This window comes from Meira miltonrushii (assembly GCF_003144205.1).
Source record: "Meira miltonrushii strain MCA 3882 unplaced genomic scaffold FA14scaffold_6, whole genome shotgun sequence".
NCBI classification, from domain to species: Eukaryota; Fungi; Basidiomycota; class Exobasidiomycetes; order Exobasidiales; family Brachybasidiaceae; genus Meira; species Meira miltonrushii.
The window spans coordinates 157258-184781 of NW_020289948.1; the positions used below are offsets into that span (position 1 = coordinate 157258).

General features: G+C 42.4%; 14 protein-coding genes across 14 annotated transcripts; 6 read left to right on the forward strand and 8 right to left on the reverse strand.

The window, feature by feature from the left end:
- Positions 1-86: 86 nt before the first annotated feature.
- Positions 87-3551, forward strand: FA14DRAFT_127932 (DNase I-like protein; the record flags this gene model as incomplete). The annotated part of the gene is made up of 2 exons (XM_025496825.1): positions 87-708; positions 814-3551. 2 exons carry the CDS (start codon positions 87-89, stop codon positions 3549-3551), a joined length of 3360 nt encoding a protein of 1119 aa, XP_025351889.1.
- Positions 3552-3597: 46 nt separating this feature from the next.
- FA14DRAFT_91238 (AFG1-like ATPase) lies at positions 3598-5294 on the reverse strand. The gene has a single exon (XM_025503056.1). The coding sequence runs from the start codon at positions 5227-5229 to the stop codon at positions 3643-3645; it is 1587 nt and encodes a 528-aa protein (XP_025351890.1). The 5' UTR covers positions 5230-5294; the 3' UTR covers positions 3598-3642.
- Positions 5295-5418: 124 nt separating this feature from the next.
- On the forward strand, positions 5419-7809 carry FA14DRAFT_162568 (Metallo-dependent phosphatase). The gene has a single exon (XM_025499670.1). It carries the CDS (start codon positions 5628-5630, stop codon positions 7605-7607), a length of 1980 nt encoding a protein of 659 aa, XP_025351891.1. The 5' UTR covers positions 5419-5627; the 3' UTR covers positions 7608-7809.
- Positions 7810-7983: 174 nt separating this feature from the next.
- Positions 7984-8434, forward strand: FA14DRAFT_128000 (ubiquinol-cytochrome C reductase; the record flags this gene model as incomplete). Its single annotated transcript, XM_025496831.1, has 3 exons — positions 7984-8036; positions 8135-8169; positions 8331-8434. 3 exons carry the CDS (start codon positions 7984-7986, stop codon positions 8432-8434), a joined length of 192 nt encoding a protein of 63 aa, XP_025351892.1.
- A 100-nt stretch (positions 8435-8534) lies between these two features.
- Positions 8535-11504, reverse strand: FA14DRAFT_162569 (uncharacterized protein). The gene has a single exon (XM_025499671.1). The coding sequence runs from the start codon at positions 11220-11222 to the stop codon at positions 8700-8702; it is 2523 nt and encodes an 840-aa protein (XP_025351893.1). The 5' UTR covers positions 11223-11504; the 3' UTR covers positions 8535-8699.
- Positions 11505-11826: 322 nt separating this feature from the next.
- FA14DRAFT_158408 (uncharacterized protein) lies at positions 11827-14046 on the reverse strand (the record flags this gene model as incomplete). The annotated part of the gene is made up of 1 exon (XM_025497956.1): positions 11827-14046. One exon carries the CDS (start codon positions 14044-14046, stop codon positions 11827-11829), a length of 2220 nt encoding a protein of 739 aa, XP_025351894.1.
- Positions 14047-15007: 961 nt separating this feature from the next.
- FA14DRAFT_139337 (uncharacterized protein) lies at positions 15008-17384 on the reverse strand. Its single transcript, XM_025497078.1, has 2 exons — positions 15795-17384; positions 15008-15593 (listed from the first exon to the last, which is right to left on the reverse strand). The coding sequence occupies exons 1-2, from the start codon at positions 17255-17257 to the stop codon at positions 15038-15040; spliced, it is 2019 nt and encodes a 672-aa protein (XP_025351895.1). The 5' UTR covers positions 17258-17384; the 3' UTR covers positions 15008-15037.
- Positions 17385-17757: 373 nt separating this feature from the next.
- On the forward strand, positions 17758-18688 carry FA14DRAFT_162571 (dimethylarginine dimethylaminohydrolase). Its single transcript, XM_025499672.1, has one exon. The coding sequence runs from the start codon at positions 17787-17789 to the stop codon at positions 18615-18617; it is 831 nt and encodes a 276-aa protein (XP_025351896.1). The 5' UTR covers positions 17758-17786; the 3' UTR covers positions 18618-18688.
- On the reverse strand, positions 18656-19186 carry FA14DRAFT_158411 (uncharacterized protein; the record flags this gene model as incomplete). Its single annotated transcript, XM_025497957.1, has 1 exon — positions 18656-19186. The coding sequence occupies one exon, from the start codon at positions 19184-19186 to the stop codon at positions 18656-18658; it is 531 nt and encodes a 176-aa protein (XP_025351897.1).
- A 2089-nt stretch (positions 19187-21275) lies between these two features.
- FA14DRAFT_162573 (uncharacterized protein) lies at positions 21276-22435 on the reverse strand. Its single transcript, XM_025499673.1, has one exon. It carries the CDS (start codon positions 22422-22424, stop codon positions 21315-21317), a length of 1110 nt encoding a protein of 369 aa, XP_025351898.1. The 5' UTR covers positions 22425-22435; the 3' UTR covers positions 21276-21314.
- A 734-nt stretch (positions 22436-23169) lies between these two features.
- FA14DRAFT_182395 (uncharacterized protein) lies at positions 23170-23802 on the reverse strand (the record flags this gene model as incomplete). The annotated part of the gene is made up of 1 exon (XM_025501203.1): positions 23170-23802. The coding sequence occupies one exon, from the start codon at positions 23800-23802 to the stop codon at positions 23170-23172; it is 633 nt and encodes a 210-aa protein (XP_025351899.1).
- Positions 23716-24196, forward strand: FA14DRAFT_91334 (uncharacterized protein). The gene has a single exon (XM_025503058.1). The coding sequence runs from the start codon at positions 23845-23847 to the stop codon at positions 24139-24141; it is 297 nt and encodes a 98-aa protein (XP_025351900.1). The 5' UTR covers positions 23716-23844; the 3' UTR covers positions 24142-24196.
- On the forward strand, positions 24032-25416 carry FA14DRAFT_91329 (Clavaminate synthase-like protein). Its single transcript, XM_025503057.1, has one exon. The coding sequence runs from the start codon at positions 24360-24362 to the stop codon at positions 25323-25325; it is 966 nt and encodes a 321-aa protein (XP_025351901.1). The 5' UTR covers positions 24032-24359; the 3' UTR covers positions 25326-25416.
- Positions 25417-25506: 90 nt separating this feature from the next.
- On the reverse strand, positions 25507-26986 carry FA14DRAFT_182397 (uncharacterized protein; the record flags this gene model as incomplete). The annotated part of the gene is made up of 2 exons (XM_025501204.1): positions 25507-25943; positions 26641-26986. 2 exons carry the CDS (start codon positions 26984-26986, stop codon positions 25507-25509), a joined length of 783 nt encoding a protein of 260 aa, XP_025351902.1.
- Positions 26987-27524: the final 538 nt, after the last annotated feature.

Consider the following 27524-nt stretch of genomic DNA (forward strand, 5'->3'; position numbering starts at 1 on the left):
TGGCGGCGGCAGCGAGAGGGTCAGCTGGAGGGTTATGCTCAACCAACAACACCTTGTCTTTTTGCAACAAACAATGTCTTTTCGGAATGCAAGTCTATTTACGTGAATCACAACCACCTTCAATAACAAGGGCAATAATCTTAGTAGGAGATGGAGAAAGCGGAGCCAAGCAGCGGCGGACATGCTTGATCTTGAGTGCTAAATCCGCCTCTTCTTCTTCCTCCTCTGCGTCAAGTGAAGGTCATCGAGCGGTAATTGAAACACGTCCAGCAGATGAGATAGATGACTTTGATACATTCAGGAAATTGCATGATCAAGCATTTGGCTGTCTGGGTCTGATCAATATTGGCTCGGATCTGTTTGTTGGTATAATCGATCATGCCAATTCGGTAGGAAGTATAAGACCTGGCGAAAAAGTGCAAAGGGTATCGTCAGTACGATTTTATTGTCTCAACAAGTCGCTATGGGATGATAACTCACTAACCTACGAAGACAATTATGGAGGTTCTCTGGATCCTCAAGGGCCGAAAGCTCTACCGCACGAAGCAGGATACACACCCTCCGCCCAAGCCGGTATCGTTGAGCATCCATGTGCAAGTATACGCAAATTGATGAGCACGGGAACATTTTACTTTGCACAAAATGGCACATTTGATCTCTCAAGACGGTTGGAGAAACGAATTGGAGCTCCCAATTCGACCAGGAGACGTGCTCCTAAGCCCCCACCTCTCATATCTCTAGGCGATGAGGAGGGTGCAGTACCTAGTGTCGCAGATGATGATGAACAAAGTCCAGCCACGTCTGGCCTGCAAGATGGATTCGATGAGAGATTCGTTTGGAACACATATTTGATGCAGTCTTTGCACGAATACCGAAGTCGACTTGAGCCGGAAGAGCGGAGAGCGTTGGACAAGGAAAGTTTTCTGACAACTGTCATTCAGGGATACGTCGGTGCATTTCAAATCGGACCGGCATACATAGCCCTAATCAGCAGACTGAGCTGGAAACGTGCCGGAACACGATTTGCAACCCGTGGTGTGGATGATGATGGAAATGTGGCCAATTTTGCTGAAACAGAAACACTGTACACCTATGAGGATAAGAGTATGAGCTATGTTCAAGTTCGAGGATCGGTACCTTTGTTCTGGGAACAACAAGGCTTGCAGGCTTTCAATGCTCGTATTCAAGTCACTCGTTCGAGATTGGCTTCTCAACCGGCGTTCGATAGACATTTTGCCGATCTATTGGAACAATATCGACATGTTCATGCGCTCAATTTGTTGGGAGCACGAGATGCAGAAACGGTATTGGCTGCTGCATATGCTGAACATATGCGTAATTCGGAAGCAGAGGAAGTGTATCTCTCATCGCTCTCCAAAGAAGACGCCATCAATCCGACAGAAGGAGATGACATTGAATCGATCGGTTTGACAAACTTTGACTTTCATGCCACCACCCGGGCTACAGGAGGTTTGGACGGCACTAAAGCAGACTTAAAGAGGCTAGGTCCGGTACAATCCAAAAGGGCGGCCTTCGGATATGCCCTCGTCGATAAAAACCAACTTATTCAACACCAACAGGGAGTCTTTCGTACAAATTGCTTGGACTGCTTGGATAGAACCAATGTTGCACAGGATATTCTCAGTCAAGATGCTCTCTTGCTTTGCACGGATGAGGGGATACTGCCGAACTCTGGAGCTGTGCTATGGTCCAACCATCGTGTGCTATGGGCCGAAAATGGAGACGCTCTCTCAAAGATCTATGCTGGAACAGGTGCTTTGAACAGCACGTTTACACGAACAGGTGTGGGAAAGAAGACGCTGGGAAGCTTATTGTCAGACGCCGCCAAGTCCGCTTCACGACTGTACATCAACAATTTCCAAGACAAATCCAAGCAAAACGTTATTGATGCACTGTTGGGCAATATGGCGAACCAAAAACCGGTCAGCGTTTATGATCCTGTTCATGATGCTGTCAATGCTGAATTGAATGAGAGATTGGATGATTTCTCAACAACGCGATCAGTATCAATCTATACCGGTACATGGAATCTGGCTGGTATGGGACCAAGTGGTGAATCTTTGCTACCATTCTTATTCCCAACAAAGGATGAACCTGATATCATTGCGATCGGACTGCAAGAAGTCGTCCCACTGACACCACAGCAGATCCTATTGACTGATCCTGACAAATTGCGCATTTGGGAAACAATCATTGGAGATGCTGTTGCTAAACGATCGGAAAAGTCAAGTCGATACATCCCCTTACGCAGTGAGCAACTTGTTGGTACTGCGATGATCATATTGATCAAGGAGACCCTCTTACCACATGTTCGTCAAGTAGAAGCTGCAACAAAGAAAACAGGTCTCAAAGGCATGTCTGGCAACAAAGGAGGCGTTGCGATTCGATTGAATATTTATGATACAAGCTTTTGCTTTGTTACTGCTCATTTTGCTGCCGGTAAGTCTAATGTGGACGAACGTAATGCAGATTTCCATACGATCAATCGAGAACTTGGATTTAATATGGGAAGAACGATTGATAATAGTCATCATTCGATCTGGTTTGGCGATTTCAATTATCGTCTTGAAGGAACGAATGAGGAAATTAGACCGCTTTGTCATTGTGGAGATTTGGAAGCATTGAGTAAACGTGATCAGCTGATAGAAGTGAAAGAAACAAGACAAGCTTTTTTGGGTTACAAAGAAAGTATGTTGGTATTCTTGCCAACATATAAATACGATTTTCGAAGTCAAATTTATGATACAAGTGAAAAGATGCGCGTTCCTGCTTGGACAGATCGAATCTTGTACAAGAGTAATTATCCTTTCAAGATGGATTTGATCTTGTATGATCGAGCTGAATTGCTCACTTCTGATCATAGACCAGTCTTTGCTCTCTTCGAAGCTGAAGCAAGATTGTATGACAACGATAAACGTGATGCACTGCGCAAGCAATTGATAACCAAGTACAAATCCATCCAATCGCAAAACGGCGAATTGATCCCACCCTCATCTGCTGGCGATCGTTTGGCGGTCAGTGATCAGGATAAGGAAAGTGATGGATACTTGACCGATGAACTACCTGAACCTTCTAGTGCACAAAATGCGTGGTGGAATGATGCTTTGACCAGTGAAGAAGAGGAAGGAGGCGATATTACATCTGCCCATAGAGTGGGGAATAACAACATATTTTCGAAGTCCTCCAAAGCATCCACACAATATGCTCGTGGACCAATTTCCACTTCTCCTTTACCGAAAAGCTCGTCTGCAGTTAGTGCAAACGGACAAAGACGACAACCTCCTCAACCGCCACCAAATAAAGGCATGACGAAATCGGCTGATTCACGATTAGAGAAAGGACAAGATGACAACAAGAAAAGCAATGTACCACCACCAATACCCAGCAAACCCTCTATTGCAAAGGATACGAAGCCTGAATCGACAGCTGAATTACTGCCTCCAAAGCCAGCTGTTCCTGCAAGACCAGGTTTGGGCTCGCGTCAACAAAGTTATCAAAGTCAAAGATCTTTACTAGATGATAGTGATTAGAACATTCACACATTGTACTTTTACACAAGCATGCATAGAATGTACTCAATACTTGTTTGATGGTGATGTATCATTTTGTGTTTACAATTTTTCAATATTCCGGTGGTGCTTCAAATCCAGCAGATAGTTCAGCATACTGCTTAGAACTCATTTCACTTAATCGTGACAGCACACGAGCAAAAGCAAAAACTTCTTCTTCTCCAGTTGCCATTGGCATTCCGCCTAATTGATCCATTGTGAGACCTAAATCGTCCATAAGAGCACGCATTTGATCTTTCGTTGGACCTTGTTCACTATCTCCACTGAAGACCTTTAATAATTCAACTTCACTACTTGCAAAAATTCTTGTTTTACTTTCATAAGCAGCATCGATAAAAGTGATAAACCTTCTTGCTAAATCACGTTGATGAATGTTCATCTTTGGAATTTCATCAATGAAAATTGTTGGAAACGTTCGACAAATTTCAATATAATCTGCCGCACTTTTTGGTTTTCCACAAAGTTCGTTAAATGTAAATCTTGCGCATCTCTTGCTGGATAGTGGAATAACTAATTGACGACCCCAAATTGTGATTGTTCGATTGGAAACCGGTTGATCGTTCGGATCAGACGTCATTGCGTCCCATAATTTGTTCATCTCGGCTTTGTTCTCAGGTGATAAGGGTGAAAAGTATACCTTTGTCAAAGATCTAGGAATCTTTCGATAATCGGTTCCTGAGTCCAGGTTCACAATACCCAACTGCTCTTTCATCAATTCGATGCAAGGAACAAAGCTTGACCGTTGAATACCATTCTTGTATAGCTCATCCGGGTGTCTATTAGATGTTGCAACACAAACGACTCCATGCCATAGCATATGTTCAAACAACCTTCTCAAGATCATTGCATCAGCAATATCTGTCACTTGAAATTCATCAAAGCACAAAACACTTGCTTCTTCAGCAAATTGTCTTGCAACAAAAGGGATTGGATCAATTTCTTCCGATACCGATCCGGATTTTCCACTACCACTTGCAGCAGCTGCTGCCATTACTGCAGCACTTGCTGCGCTCATCACCATCCCGGAAGGTTTATGATGGAGAGATTTGAATGCATGCATACGCTTATGGGCATCGATCATGAATTGATGAAAGTGTATCCTTCTTTTGGATTGGATATTCTCGGGTAATGTATCGTAAAATAAGTCCATAAGCATACTCTTTCCCGTTCCGACATCTCCGTAAAGGTAAAGTCCTTTTGGTACTTCTTTTGGAATTTCTAGTTTTCCAACATTGTCATCTTTTGGTTTATTGTGACCGAAGAACTTTGAAAAGAATCCTCCTGGTTTGGCTGTCTCAGGTTCAGGTTGCAATTTTTGCTTGTATGTTTTTAATTCATTGTGTAAATCCTCCAATCGCTGAACTACTTGTCGCTGATGAGAATCTTCGTTGAGTAAGCCTTTTTCTACGAGTTCATCATAGCGTTTTATCGGGGTTATCGACCCACTCTCGGCTTTTGTTGCAGTATCGGTAGTTTGTTGAAGTAGTGGAGTACAATATATGCTCCGTCTAGATTGAAAAGAGACTCTATAGAGGTGTGAGGAAGAGGAGAAGTGAGCTTGTGAGACGCTTGCTAATCTTAGACCATGCGATCTTCCTGCAGAGCGAATCACCACTTGAGCCGCTCTCCTTCGTATCATGGCAAGGTCAGGTGTTGAAGGTGAAAAGACAGAAGTAACGACCCAATCTATCTTTCCGTTTTTACCCCACGCAGAATTGAAAAGGGTTCAACGTCCGATCCTACGCCTACAAACAACAAACAGCCAGAAAAATATAAAAAGTCTAATTCCAACGCGGAATCAATGCACGGACAATCTGTGTTTAAAATAAGCTCTTCTTAAAGTGTTCCTTCCTTCCTTTACTTCCATCTTGACCTGTTGGTAAATCTTCGATTTCGATCATGCGCAGAAGATCTGCTCGATTGCCTCCAGCTTGGTATGCTGTAGAAGAGCGTAAGAGAGGATGCTGTAGACGGCTACCGGCACGCTTTTGTTGTGCTTGGGTATGTTTCGCATTGCTGCTTTCATTCGTGTCATATATGTCACATCCTTCTCCGCTGTCATCTTCTCGATTACTGGGCTTACAAGCATTTGATTCGATACGCAATCCGAACCCAGCCTCTGATCAAGTAGTCGACTCAACAGTACAAAATAATGCAGACCCCTCAACATTCGGCAGCACAGCTCCATCCTATCCTTTGGACGTTTATGCACCTCAAGTACCAAATCCAGTCCCACTCACAGAAATCACAGTTCATTCATGCTTCCCACTCCTACTGGGCAACTGCAAACCTCTCACAACACCAGAAAAGGATGCCCGTCTAGGACCTTGGGTTCTTGTCGATCGACCATTAGATGCAGACACAGCAACTGCCCGATCGAAAAAGACTGGTGAATTTGGAATACCAAGTCTTGATTTCTTGGGACAATTGATGGCTTCTTTCGAAACGAAGTACCTCTTCTATCGTCGCAGTCGTCGATCAGATGTACCAAAAATCGTTGATCTACGTCTTGTTCAGACTGGCGCTGATAATAGACCTGTTGGAGGTGATTATGCTGGCTGGCATAGAGTTGCAGAGGACATGCGTTCAACTTTCTTGGCCGCTTCATCGAAGAAGATGCCTGTTCATCTATACTATCGCACTGTAGGTGGTACAGCACAGGATAAAGATGGCGAAGAAGGAATGGCCCCCGAGACATTGTCAGCGGCAGACCAAGCACTCAATTCTGATCCGATCACAGAAGTTGATGTCATTTACGGCACTGGACCTGCTTGGCCGGGATTCAAGCAAGTGGGATTGGCAGTCCAAAGCAATGAAGCCCTTAATGTAGCACAAGTCACCTTGACTGCAAGAAGGAAACCAGAAAGATTACCCAATGAACCTCCAGACCCGCTCTTCAAAGAAGATGGAACATTTAAGATCATGCAATTGTCCGATTTACACCTTTCTGTTCGACATGAACTTTGTAGAGATGTAGCATGGAATACGCCAAGCAAGCCATGCGTTGCTGATGATGATACGATCAAGATGATTGAGAAATGGCTTGATGAAGAAAAGCCAGATATGATTGTATTCACCGGAGATCAACTTAATGGGCAAGGAACCAGTTGGGATGAAAAGAGTGTGATACCGAAATGGGCCAGGCTTGCGATCGATCGAAAGATCCCATGGGCTTCCATTCAAGGTAATCATGATTCGCAATCGGGAGTGTTGACGAGAGGAGAACAACAGGCATTGTTGTCACGCTTGCCTTACTCTCACAGTCGTGTTGGTCCTACGCGGCTACACGATGGCAATGGTGCTGGAAACTATTACATAAAAATTCGATCACCCAAATCCGACAAGATTCACCTTTTCACATTATATTTACTTGATTCGGGAGAATATGCGCCAGTGGACCATTGGCATCCATTCAAGTTCTCCGGGTATGATTGGGTTCGTCCGGATCAGATTGAATGGTTCAAAGATGTTTCGAAAAAGGTTTCAGGGATTGCAAGACCTTATGAAGGAGATGGAGCAAAGGATTTAGGTAGGATTTGGCCAAGAGATAGTGATTTGGGAAAGAGAGATCAACAATCTTATCTCTCTAAACCAAAAGCGTTTATGTTTGTTCATATTCCCGTTCCTGAAGCATTTGATGCAGCGGATACACAAATTGGAGCACAAGTAACACAATTCGGTGAAATGAAAGAGATCAAAACAGTAGAAGGAGCACAAAAGAAGGCCGGGCTATTTTCTGCTGTGCTAGATCGCCCCAAAGAAGAACAAGATGTGATTGGATTTTTCCATGGTCATATGCATTTGAATGCGGGATGTAGAAGGGTGAAAGGTGTTTGGGTTTGCTTTAATGGTGGTTCATCTTTTGCTGCTTATGGAGAAAAAGGATTTGATAGAAGAACAAGAATTATAAATATCTCTAATTGGGGTCAAAAAGTTGATACGTGGCAAGTGATGGAGTCGAAGCCGGGTCGATTTGAAGAACATACTCTGTTTGAGGAGACTGGACCAGTCGTCTGATAGAGTTGATCATCATTAATTTTGTACACTATATTTCATTCCAATTCTATACCCTTGGCTATTGCGAGGACATAAATGACCTCTCGCACCTCTTCCCCTTAGGATTTCACTTCCTTGTTGTTTGCACGTGCGCCAGGCTGGTCTCAGGCTTTTTGAGGTCAGTTTCCCCGGGCTTATCCGCCGAACTTTGTCGTAGGGCGTATTAATAGCACGCGTTACATTGGCTGGAAAGAAAGATGTGTGAATTTAGCAGTAGGCTGTCATTGCGCCCAGCACTTGTATGAGATCGCAATGTGAGTTGGTGATGATAACTTCTTCTTTTCATACAATTCTCCACCATCCGCTTTTTATTCACCTACTAAAGAGATCGTTCATCATGTCTCTCGCAACAACAATCTATTCAACTATCTTCAAGCGTAACTCCGTCTTGTGCGTATCTAGCGGGAAATGATGACGATTTTTGATTGAATGAAGGAACCCGATCCGCTGATACTTATTCTTCAACCGCTCTCTCTCTTTCCCAACAGTGTCGGAACCGTCTTCTTCGGAGCATTCGCATTCGGTGAGTATAACTGGGAGGAATATCTGTGATCGATGGCAATCGACCCGCCCTGCATAGATCCGCAAGTCTATCTTGCAACATAGTCGAAAGCATTCTGTCCTCCTCAGCAACACAATGAAGCAGACCCAGCTGACACATCCTTCTCGTCTTCCCTCTCACAGGAATCGCATACGACACAGCAACCACACGTGCATGGAACAATCACAACAAAGGAAAGCTATGGCAAGATATTCGTGATAAAGTTTCAGCCGAACAAAATGATTAAACAATTTTCGCTATAATCAATAACCATAAACCACATCAAACTCTCTTCATTCGTAGCGAAAGTAACAACACATATGAATGAAATGTACTTTGTTCGTTGAATAACAGGTGATTGGATATAGACACATTCTCATGAGAGCGGGCAGGTAAGATCGAAGTTCAATATATTGCGAGATATACATGGACATGAACAATGGCGTCCAAGAGAGATAGAATACAAAAAGTAGAAAGGGTGTAAAGAGCAGAGGAAAAGGGTACATAGTAGATTACATAGAAAACGGTTGTGTCGGCATACTTTGTTCAGGATTTGGATGTTGACTTAACAAAAATTGACTGGCTTGTAAACAACCTGTAACTTCTTCACGCATTGGTATAACCATATCCCAATATTTCGATAAACCTTGTAAAGCATCCCTTGCTTCTTTTACACGTGCCCAAATGTTTTGTAATTGTGCTTGTTGTGATGGTCGTGCAGTAGTTGCATCCCCACCGCCAACACCGGCTCCGAACAATGAAGGTGGAGATCCAATTCCATTCGCTGATCCTGCTTGTCCGGCAGGCGTTAATGCTGCCGCACTTTGTGCAGTTCTCAACAAAGTTGAAGTAGATGTAGATCCTTGTGAAGCTGAATTCTGTCCAAAAGTTCCATCTTCGTTTGCTCCATCCAAACTTGCAGCTAACATTGGATCTTCTTCTTGCATTGAAGATGTAGAGATCGCCAAAGCCTGCATCAAACAAACAAAGCTGATCAAAACAAAGCTACAAGCGTTGAAAGGATTAGGGGAAGCCATATGACCTTCACTTTTACGTAGATTGCGTGAGATTGACAGTAGCTTGTCACTTGCATCAACGCATCTCTTTAAGCTATCACGAGGTTTGAAAGGACCGCGAGCATACACATCCATCATGGGCGCCATCGAAACTGGATCGATAGCAGGATTGGAAGATGAATTGCCACCATCAAAAGCGTTTGGCATTGGCACTTGACAAGCAGCTGGATCACTTGCCGATTCGCTAATGCTGCTCAAGAAGCACAACTTACGCTCAAATAACGAAGCACCATGGAATGCTTGTCCGATATGCAATGTCAAACTGGTTGTGTACAATTGAATGGCCCAAAGGAACTTCAGTATTCTCTGTGTTTCATCCTCGTTGGCATTGTGTGCTGAAATACCTTCTGAAGGTCCGACGATTCCATACGTCGTTTGTTCTAGCTCAAGCATCTTCTTTTGAATATTCTCATCCAGCTCCACCATCGATCGCAAGATTTCTTCCTTACTCGAAAGTGTTGGCTGACCCGAGAATGTTTGAGGTATTTCATGATGTCTGCCACCGCTACCATTCTGTCTAGTGCCATCCTGTCCAAATGCTGATGGATCTTGAATACCGTTGGACGGCAATCGACCATGTTCAATATGGGCAAGCGAAAGCACCCTATCTTGAACCAAAAGTAAGCCTTGCAAAGAAGATATAACGTTTGGCCACAAATTCACATTACCATTAGGCGAAAAAGGAAGTTCACTTGTAACCCTTGAATCATCTGCACGTACTGTAGGTATGCGTCCTGTATTGTATGCAGTCCACATTGCCAACATCCACAAATTCCACCATGTTCGCTTTTTCACTTCGTACACTTCTTCGTCTGGAAGTTGGGTGAGGTAATGCTGACCTGCACCAAAGCCTTGACCATTCAGTCCTTGGTCAGATGCTTTGATGGGTCGCGAGGATGTTGAGGACAGCCGATGCAGTCCCTTTGACATAGCCAGGGTCAGAGCAGCATCCACCTTCAACCTCGACTTCAACGCCCTTCCACTTCCGTATTCATAAATTACCAAAATGCACAAAGCTTGAATGACTTCCAAAATACTGGCATCCTCTTTGTCCTGCTCTTGTTCAACCCTTTCCAAAACTTCATCAATTGCATCATATGCTTGCTTAGCATAGAATAACGCCTCCGCCCGAATAGCATCCTTCTTCGCTTCAGGTGTGGTGAATGGCTGTTGTTGAGGCAAAAGCGTTTGGTCTCGCAAGATTGGTATGACGCATTGCAGCGAGAGCAACAGTGGAGAGCCTGGTTGAATGCAATTCGTCAATGCATCAATGAATTTCGGATCGGGTAGAACTGGAACGAATCGATAGATGTGCGTATAATAATCTTTCACGAGAGACTTAGCAGAAGGCGTGGCCGAACTGATCGCTGGAGATTGAAACAAGTTCATCGGAGAGCCAATGGTTGCCTGCTGCTGCTGTTGGTATTGAGGTGTACCGTATCCCATTCCTGCGTTATTATTCTGCTGTTGTTGAAGCATACGAGTTGGATCGATACCTTGATAAGGATCGAAATCGTTGCCTTGATCTTGTTGAAAAGATTGCAATTGTGGCATAGCATTAGGGATACGAACAAGATGTGGCAATTCAGACAAACCCAACAACTTTTCCAAATGCATTTCCAACGGTTCCATCTTTTCACCTTTTGGTTTAGGTTTGCCACCCCTTCTTGAGATTGTATAAACACAATCATCCGTTCTTCCTCGATTTATGCAAGCTGCACAAGGTTGTTTACCGTTACATCTTGATTTACGTGAACGACAAAATGTACATGCACTCTTTACGGGTGCTGCGATTGAAGCTTTTGAAGATGAAGATCCTCCTCCGGTTGAACGTGCAGAAGTAGAGGTGGATGGATCAGTTTTACGTATTGGTCCTGAACTTGGTGATTCTTTTCCATTTGCTCCACCATCACTGAATTGTGATAGTGGTGAAAGCGACCGCTCATCGTCTACATCCATCTTTGGGTATCTCGTTCTTGGTGCTCAGTTTTGTGTGTTGATTTAGTCTGTACGCATTCGAGAATTGTTGAGGTTAAGGTTGTGGAGGATGTTCATTTGAAGGTCGTAGGTGTCACAAAGGGGATTGATGCAGTGTAGGCGGTGATGAATTATAGCCCTATAGCTGGTGAGATAGTGGTCCAGGAATCAATCTTTTTATTGTTGCTTATGACGATGAAGGCAGTCTTGAATCCATGTGACCTTTAGTGAACGTTTCATGCAACGTTTAAAACCCAAGAAATCTGAAAAAAAGTGACTGGGGAAAAAGATACGCCAAAAAAAAAAAGAGACTGCAATCGACGATTGTCTGTGCTCGCAGGCGGCGCTTTTCTTTCTTTTTCTGTCAAATCGGCATTTGGCGGCGCGTTTTCATCAATTCTTCATTTTAATCATCCTGCTATCCCAAGTCAACCCCAAAATTGCATCTGATGACCAGACAAAAAAGCATAGATACAATTATAAATAGTATTGCTATATAATACACGAATGACAAATAAATAAAAAATAATTATAAAAAAAGCGATTAATGAACAACAAAATCTCAAATACCGTCCATTAAACATCTTCAAACCGTTCCTGTTGCATCAAAGAATGTAGGTTCGGTATTTTGCATGATCGAATCCCAATCGATATTCACTAACCAATCTTCAAGATCAACACGTTTACCTTCCCAAACCATTCCGCTTCCTCCTCCTCCTGTTCCTCCTGCACCGCCACCGCCGCCGCTGGTTGACTTTTCTACAGGGTTGCCATTTGCATTGATCACACCGCCAGGCGTATTACTGCCTGCTCTTGCATTTGCATTTTGTCCATTACCGCCACCGGATGGATTAGAAGAGAACAATTTCTGTCGAATCATATGCGGTGGTAAATCTTGATCGGTATGCGAACGTATATGTCCATTTCCAACACCTCCCGCTCCACCAGTCGGTGGTGTTCTTGCAACGATTGATGATGGACTATTTCCTACTGCTGCAGATCTATCTCCCATTCCTTCCGCTATGGATGTTCTTTCGTTCAAACTTCTTCCCAGCGCTTTACTCAACAATCTTGCATCGTCCAATTTGTGTTTGTGCAACGCATGTACCAATGCTAAACTTCTTTTCAGGATGCGATCCATCATTTGGGTTGGATATCGTGAATGTGCGTTCCGAATGGTATCCATCACCGTTGGCACCAGTGTCAACGCCTTTCTTGTATTCAAAGCCATCACCGTACAAAGTACTTGGTATGGTAAAGTCGCAACATGCCACCATGGACCACCGTTCGTGTTCAGAATCTCATTCGTACAAGCCATGCCTTTTTGACCGATTGTGAGAATCAATGCAGTCGTATCCGTGCTCAATTGCAGCCCAAGCCCAAACCGAAGCCTTCGTACTATACTCAACACAACCATCGCTTGCGACAAAACCACAACAGGAGAAGGACAAGGAACATCTACCACTTCTTGCAATATGTCCAACAAACGTTCGTGTGAAGGTGTCGCACTTGGTTCAAGGTTGAGAGACAGATCAAAAAGATGAAGCATAGTCGTACTTGATTCCGATCCGACATTACTCATATCGGGTAACAGTGTTGAAGCACGGGCTAGACTCACATGCGTCCTTCCCAATTCAAATGAAATCCACGTATTGAGCAGCTTTGCAACGTGATACGTTCTTCTCGGATCAAGGACGGGTGCCGAACCTGTATTCCTCATTAACGAAACTGTCTCTTCTATATGCAATCTTGCCCTCTCACAAGCATGCATCACGATACAAGACGCATGCCAACAAGCATGTGGTACTTTGGATGCACGCAAGTAAAGCGTTCTCAAAAGCCAAGCACAAGCTGCTTCTGGTAAATGATGTTCATCTTCCGCATGTGCGTCCAAGATTGCACGAACGTTTTGTTCTAATGCGATCTCAATAGTCATATCTTTTGAATCGGAAAATAAACTTCCAATTGCCGCAATTCCACACATGATCGCATCCAATAATGTACCTTGCCTTTGATCTTGTCCATGATTTGAATCAACCAAATGTGCAACTTCATCCACATTTACAAATCTGTAAATCGGATGCATAACATTTTCATACGTTTCAAGATGTTTCATCATCGCTCTCCTGTGTATAATTTGCGACCATGGTTGTGTTTGAGCAGATGATGTTGAACATGCATTCCGTAGACCTAAATTCCAAGCGATAAAAGGCCCTTCATCACGTCCATTTAAAGCCTTTGCTCCGAGATCAGCAGCAATCGAAGCAGCAAACAAGACCCCAGAATTCGATTGCACATTAGCAGCTCGATTGTCCGGCGAGTCTGTATGCGCACTACTTCCACCCGGTGTTGGACCACTATGTGAATGATGATGAGATTGATGATAATGAGGCAAAGATGGTGGAGGCAAAGCATGCATCGTTGTACTTCCCGGTAATGATGATCCGTGTGGACTTCTTGCTGCGTATGGATTGCTTGGATGGCTGGGTATATTGAACGGAGAGCGTGAATGCCATGATGGTAGAGGTTGTCGAGGTCGTGGCGAAGACGCAGGTTCGGTAGAATGAGCAGATGGACGACCATGGTTATGTGTATCGGGCGGTGTTGGTGCAGTTCCGATTGGATTTGTACGGATTTGTGAAGTCAGCTTTTGTGTTCGCATTGGACCAATGTTGGACATGGAGCTTGAGCTTGAGATGGAAGGGTGCCCGTTTCCAACCCCATTGCTGGTATATAGTGCTTCCGAATCCGAGACAGCTCTTGAGTGATCCATCGAGGAAGAAGAGGAAGCTGCTTTAGCCGGCATTTGTGATTGTGTTCGATTTGCAAGATGTGGCGGAGGAAGGACTGGTACTTTTTGAGGAGGAGGAGAAGATTGATTGGTTCCTGTCCAAGGTTCAAAGATGCATTCGTTATTTCTTTTAATGCAAAGTCCGCAAGGTTGTTCTCCGTTACAACGTCTTTTTTGTTCTCTGCATAAACGACATGCTCTGCTTCCCTTTGTATGGGGTCGCATGATTTGTTGAATTTTATGTATTGTACGATAAGGTTTTGATTCCCGCTTGGGCTGAGTTTCTTGGAGTGGTAATGCTGCTGCTTGTTTTTTATTTTCTCGCGTACTGCTACAACTTCCCTGCAAATATGCCCCAGCTTTTGATTTGCTTCATTGATCACCTTTCATTCTTTTATCACGATGATGATTGTATTGCAATGATAAGTGAAGGTGATATCCGTATGAGCTGCGGATAGCAATGGATGCGGTTAGAAGGTGAATTGCATACGCCAAAGCTAGCCTGGGATAAGGAGGTATTGCGTGCTGCTAGATCTTTGACTAAAAGAGAATGAAAAAAAGAAAAGAGGACTTCAATCTTTAAGCGGCCAAGATGCACCTCTTACAATCAGGCAAATGCACCGAACACCCCGATTAAAAAGCGAAGAATGGGGAAAACGTAATAGTTGTAAGTGGTAAAGTGCCTTGTTCACCTCTTATTTGCTGCCGCGTGTTGTTGCATTTTTTGGCTGTGGGTGCTGTCTTTTAAAGCACATGCTTTTTTATCAAGCCGAACGGTGTACCTAACTCACGTCCATTTGCGGAAGCCGGAGTGTTTCACGATAAAAACGGCTTCCCCACTGCATGAAAAAGAAAGGTAAACTGTAGGCACAACTGACAGTGCAAACGCTTGGACTTCTAACAGAGAGAAAACATTCTTCCGCTTACTAATGCAGTAGCTGCCATTGTTTTAATGCATTTCAATAACTAGAATAATCATCATCATATGATAATGTACAACCTTTTTTCAACCAAAAACTTCAATTTGAAAATGATATTCAATCAAACTTCCATCTCGAACGCCAAGCAGAGTACATTCATCACATAAATCAGCCAATTGAGCGCCAATGATCGGAGAACCGCAAAAAAATACTCCGATTTTACGTTTACGTTTGGGTTGAGAAGCAAATAATTCTTGCATTTGTGTATAATGTTTTTGCATAATTTCCTTAAAATTCGGCCGTCCGAAATGAGTTGGTGCAATTAAACCAGTCAAAGGTGATTGTTGATTTTCTTCCGTTCTGTTTTGTTCAAGTAACCATCGAAAGATATGAAGTGAAATATCATCATGTTTGCGTGTAACATGATTAAAAATTCGAATATCCAAATGATCACGATCATGTCCTTTTTCGTCATTGCTAATATCATTCAATAAATCCGAAAACCAAAGCAATGCATTCTTATCTCGAACGATCCAATGCATATCCACTCTTCTATACAATTCCAAATCGATGTGATTGTGATCGGGTAAAATTGATGGATGTCTGCTTAGCTGTTGTTTGTCCTGCTTGTCGTTTTTCTTCCTCTTCTCTGATGAACCTGTCAGAGTGCGTTGTGAGTTGGACCGTTTCTCCTCGGTACGATTTTCAACTCCGTTTCTTTCAGCCAATCGAGCTCGCGCTTGGGCCATTGCAGAAGTTGAATGAAGAGAATTAGATGATCGTATACGAGAAAGGCTGAGGGAACTTCGACTGTTTCTTCTCGATGCTGTTCTGCCAGGTGACCATCTATGATCTTCTCGTTCTTGTAAATCGTGTAAAATTGCACTGAATGGTGTTATTCCAATTCCTGCTCCAACGATGATCGCTTGATCAAAATCATAAAATCGTTGTGCAGGTGCGCCAAAAGGACCGTCCAATCCAATCTTGATAGGCTCTTCTCCTGCTAAATCACGTAATTTACCTGTCCAATCCCCATCTGTTTTAATGTGCAATTGCATCTCACGATCTAAACACAAAGAAATCGTGAAAGGATGCCATTGAAATCTTGATAATTGAGGAACTTGCAAAAATACAAATTGACCGGCTTCGTATGGCCAAATACGTGAATCAGGTATTTGACAAGAAACACATACTGTTTCCTTATCCAGAATTGTGATTGTTGCAGGAATTGAGATGAAACTTCTAATCAGTCGTGTTCCACGTTCAAGTAAAATCAACAATGTCGGAATGGCGAGTATAAAACCCAATACAGGATATTGCAACAACCTTCTTGCTCCGTGTGCCATCAATAGACCAATAAACGGGAACATGAGCAAATGCGCTGATTGAAAGAGTTCGTAAGACCATTTACGTACGATCGGCATACTCAATAAGGAGATGCAGTATAGTGTCCCCAAAGCAGTCAATCCGGAAGAACCTGGTAACGTACGGACGTAGTCAATATATCGTTTTGGGATTGCATCTTGTCCTAAAAGTTGACCAACTGCTGCTTGTCGATCAGGCATGCTGCCAAAGTTGAACGAGCCTGAAAGATGGCCGATTGCATGCAAAGTTGCAAAAAGAAGGGTCTCAACGGACATCAAGATATGAAAAGCTTGAGCATGATCCCAATTGATAAATCTTGAAACGTAATAAAATCTTCTCATTGCAGTTGACCACCATCTTGACATACTCAATAAGAGGAAGAATAAGGTGGGATACAAAGCACCTGCTGAGAACTTTGCCAGAGCTACACCCCAACCAAAAGCAGCTTGATATTCTCTGCCTAGAGCGTATTTGAGACATTGCCATATCCCAAGCCCTAATTGCAAGGCCACGACAACTGCCATGAATACGTACTCTGGTCCGACAACTCTCCACCAAGCATACATTTTTCTTCGAAATGACGCCCGTTTGAGGTGATCTCCTTCTTCCTTTTCGTTTTGTTTCTCTTGTTCAAGTGAAGGTATTTTCCAATTCTGTATTCGGTCTTTGAATTGTTGGACCGGTATACATTCTCCATGTTCTTCTCCCAACATCTTTCGAATGAATGCATGTCTACGTTGTACAGCTTTTTCTTCATCTATATCCGCTTCGACGTCCTTTTCCGTCTTTCGTGCTACGTGTGGTTTAAGCTCTTCAAATGCATGGTCTAATTGTTGTTCCAATTCGGCAAAACTGATCTTGCCATCCTTGTTGTGATCAAGAGTTTTGATGAATTGATCAATTTCTTCCTCTGTTAATGATTGTGTGTGGGAAGATGACATGGTCGATTGAGGGAAGAGAAGATGATGGTGGAAATGGAAAGAAAAGGTTTTCAAAACGATGACTTGAAGTTGAATATTTGCACACGTTCCTTTCTATGCTGACCTTATCGAACTTTGAATCTTTCCATCAGTCACAGTCACAGCAGAAGAAGAAGAAGTGATTTGAATTGTGGCTTTTAATCTTGCATACATTCATTCATCATTTTATGTTTATTGTGGAGTATTATCCTCTCAACCGTTGGGAACGGGAACTTTTTCTCATAATGCCAAGTTATGCCAAGGCATATTCCGCATTTGCTTAATTCAACGTCTTCTTTTTGGATAAGCTAATGCAACAACAGAGCAATCATTAAAAAAACAAAAAGACGCCGAAGTGACAAATTACAGATTGGGCACTTTGACTGTGTGTGTATTGTTAGGCAGCTGTCACGCGTGTACCTAAAGATAAGCTAAAACAACAATCAATGCAAAAGATAGCATTTATTCAATCAATCATTCCTTCTTTCATTATACACATGACAACATCAACATGCCACGATTACTACTACGATCTCCTCCAACTTCACTTGCACAAGGAATTGTTTCTCACATAGAAGACCAACGTGATTCAGTAGACTACAAAAAAGCACTACAACAATGGCATGCATACGGTGATATCTTTCGAACGCATGGCTGGGAAATAAGTACGGTTGATCAAGATGATTCTTTGCCCGATAGCGTATTTGTAGAAGATGGAATAATAAGCGTTGATAACCTGCAAGAAGACAAGAAAGAAAAGCCAGGTTTGCTCATCTTTGCTTCTCCCGGTAATAGTGCTCGAGAAGGAGAAATCGCAGGAATACAAGCCGCAATCAAATCATCATTACCACAACATGCTCATGCAGAAATACTCAAGCCAGGTAAACTTGATGGAGGAGATATATTGAAAATACCATGCAAACAACTCATCTACATAGGTAATAGCGCACGTACAAATGTTGAAGGTATTCGACAATTCACAGCTCTCGTTCAACCTTTAGGATGGAAAGTAGAAACGATTCCGGTCAAGAAAGCCTTGCATCTAAAATCCATGGTTACCGCACTACCGGATGGTACAGTTATCGGATTTCAGCCTTTTCTTGAAGATCATGGTGTGTTTGAAAAATTTATTGCAATGCCAGAAGCAGAAGGTGTAGCAGTCGTACATCTCAACGTAGATCCATCAGACAGCAATACTCCACTACTCATTTCAGCATCTGCACCAAAATCATACAAGATATTAGAGGATATGGGACACAAACTCATTAAAGCAGAAGTATCCGAATTCGAAAAATTAGAAGGATGCGTAACATGTTTATCAGTTCGGATACGTCATGATTGAAAGAAATGATGATGATAATGTACTATATAGAACAGATGTCAATGTTTACGACCACTAAATGCATTGCCAATCTTTTTAAGACCGCCCGTAACCTTGTTCATAACCCTTTCCGTTCTAGGCGTTTTTGCAGGTGCAACGCCGCCTCCTGGTTGCTTCATGACAACTCTAGCAGGCGAACCTTTCGTGCTGCCTCCATACAACATCTCTACAGGTCTTTTCTGAGAATCTGGTAAATGCTTTTCTGTCCTTCTAGGTAATTGTGCGGGCGCTTGATGCTGTTGTTGAGGTGCAGCAGCAGGTTTAGATTTGGGAACATAAGGATGTTTATTCTGTCCATTCGGAGGCTTGCCATCTGATGTAGCGAAAACGTAGCCACCTTCGTGTATATGATTATTGTGTTCTGCTACAGTCATCCTACGTGGTGGTGATCCAGCTCCTCGCTTGAGAAGGTTGACTGCTTTCTCATTTTGAGGTATCGTTGGTCTTGCTATTCCTGATATTTTAACTTCCAACTCATCTTTTGGTAGTGCTGAGGTAGTAGGTACGGTCAAAGCGGGCAAGATCACCATAAATACAAGAATGAAAAGGTATAAGAACAATGTACAATGTGACCAGCGCATCATAAATGTTCTCGTAAAGTGCAATTCATACTTGTTGAAGGAAACAGACTCCTTTGTGGCAATTTATATACATCTTAGATATCTCAGGTATGGTAACAGAAGGCGTCGTGGCAAGACGTGCGCCGCTTAGATCGGGGTAAGACAAATGTCACCAATGAAAGCCGGCACTGCCATAGAAGGTCTTTCCAAGAAGAAGGCAAAAAAGTATCGGCGCTGTGCATGCCCCTTCGCCAAGATACTCTTAGCATTCCGTCCATTTTCACATTGTCAGGGATTAGACTTGATGCTCTTAACCCTGCCAACAAAACTCAATTGTAGAAACTTTAGCACAGCTGATGCTGTCTGCAATCCTGGCAGAAATGAAAATAAAATAAAAGTGATATAAGCTTTGTATATGGCCGTATCATTTTTTGTATGCTTCAGCTGCAACCAGTGCACTGGTAATGGATATGGTACCAAGAAAAATCAATTCACCGTTCGTAGATGAAGTATGTCGCAAAAAGATTCCGATTGGAAAACTATCAGTTGTGACCAAGCCGCCCCTTGTGAAATTCTACATCCTCTGTGCGTCGATTTTTTCTTCTGGCAATAGTGATACGACAAACATAAATATAAGTTTATAAATGACCATGAAGCCCCTCTCCGCTTCGCAAGTATCGTTTGTATTGAAAAAGAATCCAAATCACACCTCGAGGGACGCAAGCAATTAGTTGAGGGGAGTTGTATCGGACATTAGAAAGCTAAGTAATTATAGCTGCATGATCTTACACTCTTTAAACAGCCAGAGTAAGATGGGTCAAAAGCGTTCATAAAACAATCTACGACGAAAGGACAAAAGTTAAAGAAGAAGACTAAATTATAACCCAACCATCACTTTTAAAACGTTGACGTTCGCTTGGTGAGGTAGGAGCTTTCTTACCCTTAGACAAATCTACACGTGGCTTTGGTTCATTATGTACTTCCCATAAATCCGCTTTTGATGGTCTTGAAAATTGACTTTTTGCTTTATGAAACGTATCACCGACAAAGTTTTTAGCCTTTGTTAAAATGTTAGGTTTAGGTGTTCGGGGTGCTTTACCGTCCGGTGTTCCCCCATGTACGAATCCATAATCTTGGGCTCTTTGATTAGCTGGAGTGACATAGGTCGCTTGATTTGCATTACTTTTACCTCCTCGCTTGACAAGTTGGTTCGAATCAGAAGGTACGGCTAGTATTGTATGACATCTTACATAAAAGATAACAATTAATAATGTGAAATAAATGTTTGGCAATATCATCGTAAAAATAAGGCATCCAGTGCTCTTGAACAAGATTCGCGATGGAAAGATGTTTTGATTTCCTTTTAATACTTTTTGCGATGCTGTCATACCCTACAATGGTTTTAGGGCCGTAGATATGATTTAGCCCCACCGTATATATCAAATGAGTGGCTAATGGCGTTTCGTCTTGTACTTTATGGCCCGAACGATACCATCATACCCATACGAAATTCTTGGCAAGAAGATATATCTATACAAGGAAAACAAGACATGAAAAAGATCTTCGAGAAATTTTTTTGCTAGTGGCTGTTGGATTGCTTGAGACGGCGTGATCAATGAAAAAGCGATCACATGTAGCGTATGCAGCGCCCGCATGAATCTTTACGCTAGCCAGGGCAAAAAGATTCATGAAAGCTCTCAAAACACACCTTACTTCTTAACCACGATGATCGCATTGAAACCATCATGACGGAGGCACTTACTTTTGTTCCTTGGGTGATCATCATTTTCTTCTTTGCGATGGCTTTTATAGACACAGCGATTAAGACGTATACGGAGAAAATGAAAAATATTTTGGACGAAGTATCTCAAAACCATACAGAAAGAACGAGGATTATTTTGGAAGTAGCACTTCAAAAACATTCGGAACGGATGAAAATCGATTTTGAAGAAGCTCTGGAAAAGCATTCAATGCAAGGTTCTTAAGCGCATTCACGAAATCAGGTGGACTATAACCACAAACTTCCCACAGTTTTCGGAATCAGAATATTTATTGACAAATGAATATGTACAAATACAACATCGTAACAAAATACCCATCACTTCTTTTCACAGTAATCCGATTCGCTTTCTGCATCTTCGCTCTCATCATCGATAAGTTCAGATTGCGATTTCGGAACGATGCAAATCCAACGAATACGTTGAGTTGTTTTACCTTCACGTTTTTCCAATTTTTCAACTTTACGTGCGCCTTTTTGACGTTCTTTGTGGGTTGTGGCATTTTGATATTTGTTCACTTTTGAACACATCTTTTCATGTCGTTTTTGAACGGATTTAGCTTGCTTTTGCGCTTGCCAATCTCCCATCTTTTTCAAGACATTTTTAGACATCACTGGTTCAGGGACGTTCCAGTCTAATTCACCTACGCGGCCTTTCAATGCTGTCATCCTGCGCAATCTTGGATCCGTTTCGGGTGATGTTGGATCCCATTCACCGTCAAATTCCGGCAAAGGAGCAAGGTTCAATCTTCGTTCACCTTCTGGTTCACCAATTGCTTTCATCATTTTTTCAGTTGAGAAAATACGCATTTGTAAACCATGTTGATCAAACAGGTTCTTGTTCATCTTTTTAACGAATGCTTTCGTACGCATATATGTCATTCCTGCACCTCCCAAACCTGCCGCAACTTGAAGACCAGCACCGATTCCGATCAAAGTGGGACTTGGAACACATCCAACTGCCATACCTGCCATTCGCATGATTTGAAAAGCAGGATTCAAGATGAAACATTCGTTTAGCTCATCGATAATTTTGATGAATTCTTCTTTTCGGATACCGTATTGAGCCAATTGAGTTGGATAAGCACGTGAAAATGGTGCAAGATTCTTTTGCAGCATCTTTGCAGATGTTTGTGGGATCACGATCGGTGGTGCATTTGATCCATTAGGCATTTTCATCCATGCTGATGTATTTGATGGAATTGATTGAAGTCTACTTGAACCTGCGATTGGTTGAACGGGAGTGTATTGGGCTTTGTTGAAATATTCTTGTCTTTTTTTCTCGTTAAGTTTGAATTGCGAAAAGTCTTTTTCTAATGCTGCTTCATCGTATGAAGGTGGAGCATTGAATTGGGTTGCCATTGCTGTTTCATGGAATTGATGGTGTTGGGCGAGGATGTTGTTGTGTTGGTTGTATTGTGCTTGCAACATTGTGATGAGATTGTAGGAGTGATGGGGAAATGGGATGAGACTGATGATTTTGAGAGGGCTCTTTATATCTTATCCAATCCCTTACAATCTTCTCAAGTGTCAATGCATTGTGTATCTTCTATTAGCATGCAACACAATTCTCAAATCTTGTCGGCGGATATCTGCTGCAGAATATCAGTCAATCAACAATAAGCCGAAAACAATAAATTTTAACGGGGACAAATAAAAGTACGCTAAAGAGATCATTCTTTAAACCGAAACAGCGGGAACATGTCGGCTTTCAATTCATTTTCGGCTTATTTGGCAGCATATTCTCGGTTTATCATTCCTCATGCTTGTCTGTTTAGCGTATTAACGCCCTGTCCTTCAAATTGATGCACGTCATGAATCCACATGCACAGCAAGAATGACAAGGCACACACTCACATGTATTCATTTCGGTGTTTACGGTGATTCTTACGCCGAAAATTGATAAGTACCGAATTGCAGTGCTGTGCATACAAGCCGATCAGGAAAGGCCACTAACACTTCTAGAAAGGGTAAACAACGGTGATGGTCGATCTCGGCGTATAAATATAATCATCTCGGGATTATATCAGCCGCCCTTCTTTGTTATTGACACCAATCATTCAAGCACCCAAATAGCATAGACTTTTATCAAGATTATAGCTAAAATAAATAAGATACAGTGAAGCATATATTTGACACAACAAATAAAGCACATCAAAAAGCCCAGTCCGATCCATTAGCATTTCATAGCCCTCGTGTGAGCTGCAGTACCGCGATGACAGCGAGCATTACTTGGTCCGCATGTTGAACCAATCATGCCTTGCCTTTGTTCAATTTTGTTTTCCCATTTTTGTATTTTTCTTTCACCTTTTTCACGTTTCCTGTCACACAGTTTATCCCTTGCTTCTTTTCTGTCCATCTTTTCCGTTTTTCTTTCAATTCTACGTTCTAATCTTTGAATTCTTCTTTCACCGCGTTGTTGTTGTCTAATCATTCGATCACCGTTACAGCTTTGTCCACAACAGCCTCTTGAGCGAGGGCGTTTGTTTTGTTGTCCATTAGGATCATTTGTTTTTCTGATCATCCTGCATGCACACCATGGACTGACGAGCATTAATAAGCCGATCAAAAGTACTTTTCCTACAGTGACTTTACCGTTACCCTTTTGATCGGTGGGATGGTCTGAAGGATATGTTTCTTTATGTTGTGATTTGTCTTTTGCAGTGTTAAGTTCATCTGCCGATGGTTGTAAAAGTTGAATTTCATCGTTAATTTGGGCATTGTTGACTATAGTGGTATGCCTTTGTTCAGATAACTTTCTTTGAAGGATTGCTTCATTGTAAGAAGGTGGTGCATTAATTTCTGTCATTGTCAATTTGTTTATTTGAGCTGGTGATTCAGATTACAGAAGATGTTTAGATGGCATCCTTTAAATACATTATTCATTTCATCTTTCACCCCACTTAACACCGATCGTGAGAAATTGATCGAGGCTGTGTTTAGCTGCAAGTTCATTGTTGTTATATTTACACAACGGGCCCAATCCTTTCTCTTAGCTTGTTTGTTTGGTTTGGCCGTGTCTTCTTTTCTCTTTTGTCTCTTTTGGCCGAGTGCTGCGCGTCATCTTTTCCCGCCGGTTTACTCACTCTCACTTATCACCGAATTGGGCTGCCGATTAAATTCGACAACGCACGGCTCGCTGAATTGAATGGCAATGCTTCAAATACATACTGTTAGCATCATACTGTTCTGACATCATTGACATCACATCTTTTTATGAAAGAGAGTTGGTTGGTCATGTCAATATTAAGAGTACATGGGTAGACGCTTAAGCGCACGCTAAGCTTGATCGTAAAAAGGTCCGTGTGCCTGAATGCATGCATGAAGCGATAAGGTGTTGTTCTCTTCTCCACCACGAACTTGCGAATGATTCCTTCAATTTCATACACTTTGTCATCAAAGAACTTCTCTGAAGCTTTGCTAGAGGCTGCTACCGATTATGGTTTCTTTTATTTAACAGACGCTCCTATCGATTGGAAGTTGGTAGATGAAGCATGGAAGAGCAGCGACAACTTCTTCTTACATGCAAGCCAAGAAGAAAAGTTGGTAAGCAGAGATCGGGAAGGACATACGGGATATACCGCATTTCAAGAAGAAAAGTTAGATCCCAACAATACCACAATTAGCCAAGGAGACTTCAAGGAAAGCTTCTATATTGCTCAACTATCGCCTAAACCTCGTCAGACCCTACCACCAACGCTCGAAAAAGATCACAAAAGTCTGGAGCAGCTCTTTGAAGCGTGTAGACTGATATGCGGAACGATCCTTGAAGCATTTGCGCAATCGATCGACCTAGATGATCAACAGTACTTTTCAAGCAAACATACTGCATTTCATGATCGTTTGCGTCTGATTCACTATCCACCTACCGATGTAGGACAAGAAGGCTCGTCGATAAGAGCAGGAGCGCATACAGACTATGGCAGTATAACACTGCTCTTTCAACATCAAGTAAGCGGCCTACAGGTATGGCGAGAGAATGAAGGAAAATGGCTAGACGTTGCACCTCAGCCACATGCAATCGTTGTAAATGTTGCAGACGCTTTGGAATTTTGGACATCCGGAGTGATGCAAAGCGTTCAACATCGTGTTGTGATGCCAAGAACGGATGATGAAGCTGTTTCTCGATTTTCAATCGCTTATTTTTGTCAACCTGATGATGATGCAATCTTGGCTCCTAAACCACTACAAGAACATCTTGTAAAGATTCAACGAAAACGGTCTCAGGAACAGTATGAGCGGGAACTTAAACGGAAAGGAATTTCTTCCCCTTCAGCTCGATTGACCGGCGGACAACATTTACAGTCTAGGCTGAAGGCTAGCTATACGTGATCTTTTTACACCTTCAAGTGGGGGTACTAGAAGTCAATCAAACTGTATCGAGTAAGAGATAAGAAACAGCATACTACAAATCAATTCAGTGATCATATCAACATTGTGGAAGATACCGGGAGGATACAAAGTTCAGATTTGTTGCGCACAAGGTCCAAATGGTCAAATTGAAGCTGCATCCTCAATGTCTACCACCGCCGAACAACTTCTTGACCGCACCTACTGCTCTTTGTGTTCGCGAAGGGCTCTTATTTCCCGGCGGCGGAGAAGATTTTGGACTGCTATTTTGTTTATGCAAAGGCATTTCTACTCTACGATCTGGACCTTTAGGACGTGATTGTGAAGTGGCTGGACGATCAGGAAACACAATTACTGTATGTCCGCCTGTCCGCCCTGGCGATGGAGAAGATTTTGGACTGCTATTTTGTTTATGCAAAGGCATTTCTACTCTGCGATCTAGACCTTTTGGACGTGTTTGTGAAGTCGCTTGACGATCGGGAAACCTTACTACTTCATGTCCTGGTGTCCTGCCGGGTGATCCATTGCCCCCTCCTCGTTTGATCCAGTGTGTATCATATTCACTTGACGAATAGATTGTCGGCAGTGCTAATGATGTTGCTGTCAGATACAAAAGCACGAAAAGAAGTAAAGATAGTGTGAATTGATGTGACCAGCGCATCGTTCTCAACAAAGTATAAAGAGAAAAGGTTGACAAAGAAGAAAAGAGATCAAGTGAAAAAAGGCTATGTTATATTCGTCAGAAGACTATCTTCCTTGGCTGAAATAAATAGAAGGCGATCTGATCAGGGGCGTACATTCCACATGGAGCTACGGTAGGTAAGAATTCTCGGAGCGTCCAGCGGTGACATAATTGAAACAATGGTGGCTCATAAATCTGCCCCGGTTGGCCCTCTTCCGAAACTTATAGCTCTTACTTTCATTCGAAAAGAATATGTGATGAATAAGTTTCAAGATTCACAGTTGCTTCTTTATGTCGTTCTAATGATGGTGATTGAGGTGCAATAACAGAATGAGCGAGAATTGATCCGGAAAGGGAACTCTGCCTCTATCTTTCATCAGTTGAGCAGTGTAGTATACTGATAGTCAAGATTGAAGACTAGCTATACGTGATCTTACTGAAGTTATGACGATATTTATTCAGATTGAACGAGCACGAGAATAACTCCTGTAATCACACCAGCATTGTATGAGATACCAAAGTAGATTATATTCTTTACATCAAAAACACTAAATTCTGATCACAAAAGAATTTGATAGGAGATTGTCGATATACGGCCGTATGCTTAATTTTTACGACCAAAGCCAAACACTTTCTTAACTGCTCCTACGACTTTTTGTGTTCGTGAAGTAGCTCGCCGTGGACTACTAGGCAAACTTTGGAGGGGTATTTCTATCCTACGCTCTGGACCTGGAGGACGTTTTTGTGAGGACTTCTTTTGACGATCGGGGAAGATCACTCTTGCCATATCTGCCGTTTCAAGTTTGTTTCCTCCGCCACCTCCTCTCTTAACCAATTGGGTACTATGACTCTTCAAGAAATTTTCTGTCGGCAAAGCTGATGATGTAATGATAATTGCTGTCATGCACAATACCATGAAGAAGAAGAGCCATACTGCGAATTGATGTGACCAGCGCATCATTCTCTATGATTCACGAAAGAAAAACTTCATAGGATGAAAAAGAATCGCTGCAAAAAAGCTATTTTATATTCCTATGGAGACTATATTTCTCGACCATGAAGTATATGAGGGGCGTATCAGTGGGGGCGTGACTTTGCTTTTGGTAAGATATATCGGAGCGCTACGGTGTGGCATACTCGAACAAAGTTCGTGGTTCATATAGCTATATGGGGCAGTCGATTCTCGGAATACGTAGCTCGCAGTGGCTTTTATCTTTTGAATGATTGAGTGCAAAGTATAACGGTTTTGGTTGAGTCCAATTTATATAGCGCGTGTAAGAAAGAGTGAAGATCCAACGGGCCCGGCAAGGAATGGTTGATGATCCTATCAATGCAAATAAGATTTTAGCGTTTATAATAATAAGCTAAAAGAAGAAAAATGTGGGGGAAAAGGTGCATATGTTGGTTAGAAATACATGCAAGATAAGACTCTTTATCTCTCAGTAATGAAAGCACAAGTGCTTTGTTAAAAGGTACCGGCCGTATAAAACCGGCGATTC